The sequence below is a fragment of the Ruditapes philippinarum genome, unplaced genomic scaffold (assembly GCF_026571515.1).
Source record: "Ruditapes philippinarum isolate M1 unplaced genomic scaffold, ASM2657151v2 ctg579_1_1_1_1, whole genome shotgun sequence".
NCBI lineage: Eukaryota > Metazoa > Mollusca > Bivalvia > Venerida > Veneridae > Ruditapes > Ruditapes philippinarum.
The window spans coordinates 210,696-218,479 of NW_026861557.1; the positions used below are offsets into that span (position 1 = coordinate 210,696).

Sequence of the window (7,784 nt, forward strand, 5' to 3'; positions counted from 1 at the left end):
ATTCTGATTGAGTAATGTATTAAGAGTGTTAGTCAGTTGAAGTCAGATATCATAATTATTAGACTTGTGTATGTTGCTATGTCAAAGAGACAAATATGATAATAACTGCTTTACCAGTTAAATATAACTCTCTTGTTTGTTTATTTTGGACTTAAATTGTTTTACTTGAATGTATTAGAAATGGCATGTAAATAAGAAAATATTTGTGATCATTTTTACAGGAGGACTACCTGTTCCTGTACCAAGCAGCAGAGAGTTTGACCAAAGAAATGGTGGAGCGAGATAAACAATCCTCGCCTGGATCCATCCGACTCCATCTCGGATCTGCAAAGAAAAACGGCACTCTGCCTCGTAGTGTTACTATAAATAGCAAAGTAGAAACTGACGTGTGACAGTCATTTTGACTTGTCATTGTATCTTAGACACAAACGCTAGCATTTTTGGTTGATATTAAACTGTTTGTTATTTACAAGTTACTTCCATTCACATACTATGACATTTGAATTATGCAGAAAATTTATACATTAATTTGCCTGTTTAAAGTAATTTTTGGCTCAAATGTTGATTGTCACAACAAATGGAATTAACTTTAGGTTACATTTATCTTTATCATATTGACAGGACCAAGTGAATACTGATAGATTTAGAGTGAAGTGAAATAAGTCTAGAAGATTAGGTAAATACTGACAAATGTCTCATAAAGTGACATTCACATTTATTAGAGCATGGTTAATGCTGTTAGTTTTAAATTGAAGTGACATTCACTTTGGCTGATACTGTTAATTTTATATTGAAGTGACATTCACATGGGTTAATACTGATAATTTTATATTGAAGTGACATCCAATTGGGTAATTACTGATAGTTTTATATTGAAGTGACATTCACTTGGGTTAATACTGATAATTTTATATTAAAGTGACGTTCAATTGGGTTAATACTGATAGTTTTATATTGAAGTGACATTCACTTGGGTTAATACTGATAATTTTATATTGAAGTGACATTCAATTGGATAATTACTGATAGTTTTATATTGAAGTGACATTCACTTGGGTTAATACTGATAGTTTTATATTTAAGTGACATTCAATTTGGTAAATACTGATAATTTTATATTGAAGTGACATTCACTTGGGTTAATACTGATAGTTTTATATTGAAGTGACATTCACTTTGGCTGATACTGTTAGTTTTATATTGAAGTGACATTCACTTGGGTTAGTACTGTTAGTTTTATATTGAAGTGACATTCATCATTTGAGGGATATAACACATGATATTATTAAGATTTTATGAGATCAGTATGTGTTCATATATGTTCATGTAGCTTTCTTAACCAAATTATTCTGTAGATGCTAGAATAGGAAACAGATGCTGGATTGGTGAAAAATACAGCACAATAGGTTGTCTATACAGCTAACCAGAAACTTGATAAGTAATTTCATATTCATGTAGTCACCATCATTGTTTAGAATTATTTACGAAAGGTGCATTGTTTGTTTTCTTCATAAGTGTCATTCATAAATATTTGTGTGGAAATTGTTGTAGTGTCATTTTGTATTTTGTGAACTGTTTTGAGATCTTAAAGATAATGTAAGTTAAGATATGTGTTGTTTTCAGAAGATTTTGATAATATTAACATAGATGATATTTTTTTAGGTATTGTACCACTGGAGTGCGAATTCAACGAAAATGATACATTTTCTATCATGAAAGATATATTTGTAAATTTCAGATTTTATAAACCATGACCAACTGTTGTATATAGTTTTTTTTTAAACAAATAAGAAGATTTTTTGTAACATGTTAAGGCATCGTTATATGTATATCAGAATGTGTCATACTTGCTGGTGTAAAAAGAGTTAAAAAGATTCAGGAAATTATTTTCATTAGGAAAATTTTTACTGTAGGGTTTCATATATTTTGACAATGAAATTATTTTTAGTATGTATACACTAAGTAGAAGAATTTGTACTCTTAACATTAATTGAATCTAAGTTTCATTTTACATTTTTTTACCATTATCTTAGGTATTCATTTTTTCAAAAATGTTAAATAATTTTAGTTAAAACATAATTAATGTTTCACTGTATAATTTTGAAGATTTCAAAAAGACAATAAATCAAAATAATTTTTAACCTTATTTTTTCAATGTATACGGTCTATTGTAGAGTGTAGTGTACTCCAAATGTTAATTGCCAAAGCAGGTGCTATCATGTAAAACCTGCATATATAGTCATACATAAGATGTATTAGTGCCATATCAGTTTATTTATATATTTTAACAACAACAGTATGTTATCTTTTGTCTTGCCGTACACAAACACCATAAAGCTGCATGCCTCCAGATGAGCCAAAATATTTGAAAAAAAAAATTACTAACATTTTAAGAAAAGTGAAAATTATTCGTAATCAAGAAATGATTCACATGCTATATGCAATTAATGAATAATTATGCAGTATTTATCACAATTTATTTCTGAACTGCATTTGGCTATTAACAGGACAGTAAGTGGCATATTTTCGTTAATTTTATTTCTTAATTTCATAATTAAAAATGGAGCATGATCAACAGTAAATAAACTTAATATATAACTATATAGCAACAAGCCCACAAACTTTACCCTGCTGGAACCTAACATGATTAACCTTTGATACCACTACAGGGGCCAGGCCAACTTGCACATCTGTGATGTCGGGACAAGCTATATACTGGTTAAAGACTTACTTGAAAATATTATTTTGATATCCTTAAATGGACCATAGAGAATTTCAAAAATGAAAGCTGCACAAGTCAATTAAAGAAATTCAGCAGGATAATGGTAAAGATATGCCATTCTTCAAATAGGAAAAAAATATTGTATAGTGATATACATGAGTTTACACGGTTTCAAAACAAGATTGCTGATTATTTATGATAAAGTTACACTAGAAACCATTGACATAATTTATTAAATAGTTTTTTGTAAGAGTCTGTTTTATTAATGCAGTAATCTTGTTAATAGCCAAACAATTAATATCAGGGGTAGGTTATAAATGACTAGCCATATTTGTTAACCATCTGAAGCCATTTTCAAACCTTAGAAAATGTTTCAAACTGGGAATATTATTTTTTCAACTTTGTCATCAACAAGTTTTGTATAATAGGCATGATACTTCCAGTGAATAGCTACAAGAGATATCACACAAGTTACAATGCAACACCATTTTCTTTATACCTAAATTCAAGAAATGATCATGTATTACAGTGAATTTAGTACACTAGCTATTCTTATCATGGTCACATGTTGACTTAATTAATGCTGGAAGGCTTCGTCAAGAAAATGAATATTTTAAAAATGGCCTATAGTAAAATTATTTTTAGAAAATTTCGATTTCTATTCATTAGATTTTTCGGGTCTTCATAAATTTTGTAGATCAAATAAGACACAAAATAAGCGTTGTATTTTTCTTTTTGTCTGATGTAAATGTTTGTCGTGTAGATATGTGGATATCTAACTTATTTTATTATCATTGTATAGTATATATTTGAACATTTTGTTGTAAATTTTTTTATCTTTTCAGCCATTGTAGCTGTTCATTAGTCATAATATTACATAATTTTGTTGAACGCCTTGTTGTGTTTTTTCAAGGCTATACTATAAACCAGCATGTATTTTGATACTTTTTGTACAACTTTATATTTGCCTCTTTTATAATGTTACTGTCTAAATAAATGTAAGCCAATGTAAAACAAGTGTAGCCATGACGAGTGTCAATACATTAATTCATAATGAGCCACGCCATGATCAAACCAACATAGTGCATTTGCGACAAGCATGAATCCAGACCAGCCTGCGCATCCGCACAGTCTGATCAGGATCCATGCTATTCGCTTACCAACTCTATTACAAGTAGAGAAACTGATAGTGAACAGCATGGATCCTGATCAGACTGCATCGATGCGCAGGCTGGTCTGGATCCATGCTGGTCGCAAACGCTCTTTGTTGGTTTTGTCATGGTCCGGCTCATATTGATTATTTATATCAGTAATTTACAGGTATATAATTATGGTTGTAACTGACTACACACATTTATATAATATCAGTCTGCTTATTTAATATGCCTATGTTAATTTCTATGAAATTCTTCAGGTTATTTTCTGATTGAAACCTTTTACTACATTTTGTATAATGTAAGAATTTTTATTATTAACCAAGTCTACATAGACAGCTGTGCATAATTCTCTTCATTTTTATGTACTTTCACTTATCTCTGCTTACTTTGCTCTTGACTTGAGCCGCATAAATGTTTAGTTATAACATTGTTGAAATATATGCCGACATTTTAATGTCATATTTTCATTGCTAATAAATAATTAGATATCAAAATAACCTATATATCTCCAATATAATCATATCAAGTTTCCAAGAGATGTTCAGTCTATTTAACATACAAATGTTGAGAAATGCACATAAAAGAAATTGAACTAAGAATTTGTACAGGTAGTATAAAGTCATATAGGAGTGATAGCCTGTAATTGGCAGACTAGCTATTTTCTAACTTGATGAAATTCATATTGAAATATTGATGTTTTTAAAATTCTGCTTTGGCTGATGTTTAATGCAGGATCTTTTAAAAATACTTGAATGTTTTAATTGGAGATGTTTTGTCCCCTTACATAATTCATGTGTGTTAAATAAGGGAGACTTTTCTTGTTAGATAGGATTATAAGCTCTATATCTGCTGTCTGTAAATTAAAAAATAATGAAAAAGACTTGTATAAAGGAATATGTTTGTGTATTTCCTTAAATGAGAATGACTCGTGCACAATATCAATGCTAAAATTCCTACTTAAAATAGCTGCATAATATATTCCTCTAGAATAATTTATTCAATTTTTACATACAATTGTCATACATGATATTTCTCAGTATAAAACAGGAATAGTTCTATGATAGATTGGTTTGAAATGAAGATGGTAAGCTATTTGATATTTTTAAGTCATGGTCAAGTATAACTAAAGACTCGTATTCATTATTTCATGTATTTCCATATTGATATCATTTTGAAAAAAATAACATTTCAAAAAGTTTTCCCTACACTAAATGTTTCTTGCCAATCAAAATTTTTGTTTAGATATTTTCTGTATTGTTTCATTATGTGCCAAGGAGAGTTATATGAAATTGTTAGTATTGTTGTTACATAGGTAAAACTTTATATAGGACTTTGTTATTGCTCCAACAATAAGTTAGTTATTGCACCAACATCCAATTTGTTATTGCACCAACATCCAATTTATTATTGCGCAAACATCCTGTTTGTTATTGCACCAACAGCCAATTTGTTATTGCACCAACATCCAATTTATTATTGCATCAACATCCAGTTTGTTATTGCATCAACATCCAGTTTGTTGGTACATGAAAAATTGTTTTGTTATTGCACTGACATCCAGTTTGTTGTTGCATAAACATGCAGTTTGTTATTGCACCAATATCCAGTTTGTTATTGCACCAACACAATTGTTATTTCACTATAAACAGACCTGCTTACGCACTTACAACTAAAAACAATGTTTTTATTACTCTTCAACAGTTTTGTTATTGAACCATCAAATTTGTTATTTTAAAGCTTGGTATTTCGCAAGGATGTTAAACTGTTATTACGGAAAGAACAAGTTTGTTATTGCACTTACAGCGTATTGAATGTACAATAACACTTGTTATGCGGGGAAAAAAACAAGGTTGTTCTTGCACTTACACATTATTGTACCTACAATAACACTTTTATTATTGAAAGAACAAGTTGGGCATCACTTTTATTGTTATTGCATGAAAAACAAGACTGTCATTATAACACTACTATCATGTTTGCCATTTTTTACCAGCAACTTTTTTAATTGTACCAACTAAAAGTTAGTTATTAAACCATTTGTTGTTGTTATTGTTGTTTATGACCCGAACATGAACCAACTGTTGTTGCAAATTTGTGTTGCCACTGTTGTGTAAATGTTGTGATTAGCCTAAGAATTGTTAACATGTCATCTTGAAAAACCAGACATATAGTATGATAGCTGAAGTTATAATCTTAAGGTACATATCAGGAACAGAATGAAGTGTTAAACAAAAATTCTAACTTTCCACGGGATTTTGTCACTATACAAAAAGAAGGGAGAAAAAACGGTGGTTAAACTGCCAATAAACACAAAAAATAGCATAGGTGATCTCCCTTCTTTTGTTTTGTTAAGGTCAAAACAATATTGGTCTGAGCTGTGTTTATTGGCTATGTAACACCGGTTTGAAGTTTTCATGCGTAGGAATCGACCAAGAAGGCCTTAGGCTTCTAGTTATTTTTTTCGGATGAAAACAACAATAAAACAGGTGTTAAATAGACGATATAAACACCATTCAGACTGATATTATTTCTTTAATATAAAAAAGATAACAATATATAGATTTGTAATATTTCCCATACATATGTACGCTAGAGTAAAAGGTTAAATCATTATGGAAACATTTAATCAATATGTATAAAAGAAATGTAGTTACAAATCACAGCATCAGTGATTTCTACTCATAGATTAACCTAACTACCACTTAACATGCTTCAGCATTTCCTAGCTTTATTGTTATTAATCTGGTTTTTATTATTATATTAGAATTTTTTTAATTTTCTTTTTTTAAAACAATATTATTCATAGCCTATGATATTTATTTTAAAAAAATATTTTCTCAATTGGTTGGCATCAAAATAACTTTACAAGAAATGTATATTTTTGCAGGTCATGCAATTACTTGAATCACCTGTTTTTGGGTTTTTTTTGCATATTTTCCAGCACATTTACAGTTTGGTTGTAAGGAATTTTAATTTCTTTAATAAGTAAACTTTAAACATATAAATTCATTGGGTTTTTATATATAAACTGGTAAGCAACTCCAGAAAAATCATAAAATTTCATTTTTTTTATTATATACAAACAGTATTCATTTTGTCAAATGTACACAAAATATTTTACATTGTAGTCAAGATAGTGATGCCTGGTGATACTGAGGTAACAATGTAGCACTGTTGTAACTAAATATACTTACATAGAACAAGTTATAACATTGTTACCATAGAAACTATATTTATCACACAGAAATTATCCATTATAGATTAATGGTATAATGTGTAGAGTGTATTATTACATGTATTTTGTTGTATATATTTGTGGATCATTGTAATGATATGTTTTAATGGCTTTTGTCATGTTTTTTCATATACATGTATTTCATGGATAAAAAAAAATGTAATATTTCAGATTCTTGTTATAGTTTATTATTTCCTGTCGGGTATCTTATAAACTTCAAAGAGATTATATCCCTTGTTCACATAAACATGCTTCTGAACAAGAGCTTTCCGCACACTTGAAGAGTTGTTATTAGGACAGTGCACTCCATTTTCTCAATGCTTGATTGTAGAACAAAAGCCTGGATAATCTAAGGAAAACAATGAGGAAGATTTCATTTGAATAAAAACTTCACATAGTTATGAGTATTAGACATTGACCATAGAATTGTGTTGTGTTCACAAAGGGTCATATTTCATCAAAGCTAGAATAATGGGTCTTTGTGAGTAAACATAAATGAGCAGTGCCATGACAAAACCAACATAGTGCCTCAGCGCAGTCTGATCATGCTGTTCGCTATCAGTTTCTTTACTTGTAATGGGGTCTGTAAGCGAACAGGATGGATCCTTATAACACATTCACTAAAAGCCAAATCCAATGTTTGAGTACATGTTTTTCCTTCAGCTTAGGT

The 7,784-nt window shown here is 29.5% G+C and overlaps 1 protein-coding gene across 7 annotated transcripts in view; it reads left to right on the top strand.

Annotated features, from left to right (window-relative positions):
• Positions 1-2,485, top strand: part of LOC132716086 (tyrosine-protein phosphatase 99A-like) — a 44,779-nt gene extending 42,294 nt beyond the window's left edge. For all 7 annotated transcript variants that reach the window (XM_060699251.1, XM_060699250.1, XM_060699249.1 and 4 more), the window contains one exon: positions 222-2,485. In XM_060699251.1, the coding sequence (XP_060555234.1) occupies positions 222-392 (171 nt within the window). In that variant the 3' untranslated portion in view covers positions 393-2,485. The remainder of the gene's footprint in view (positions 1-221) is intronic.
• Positions 2,486-7,784: the final 5,299 nt, after the last annotated feature.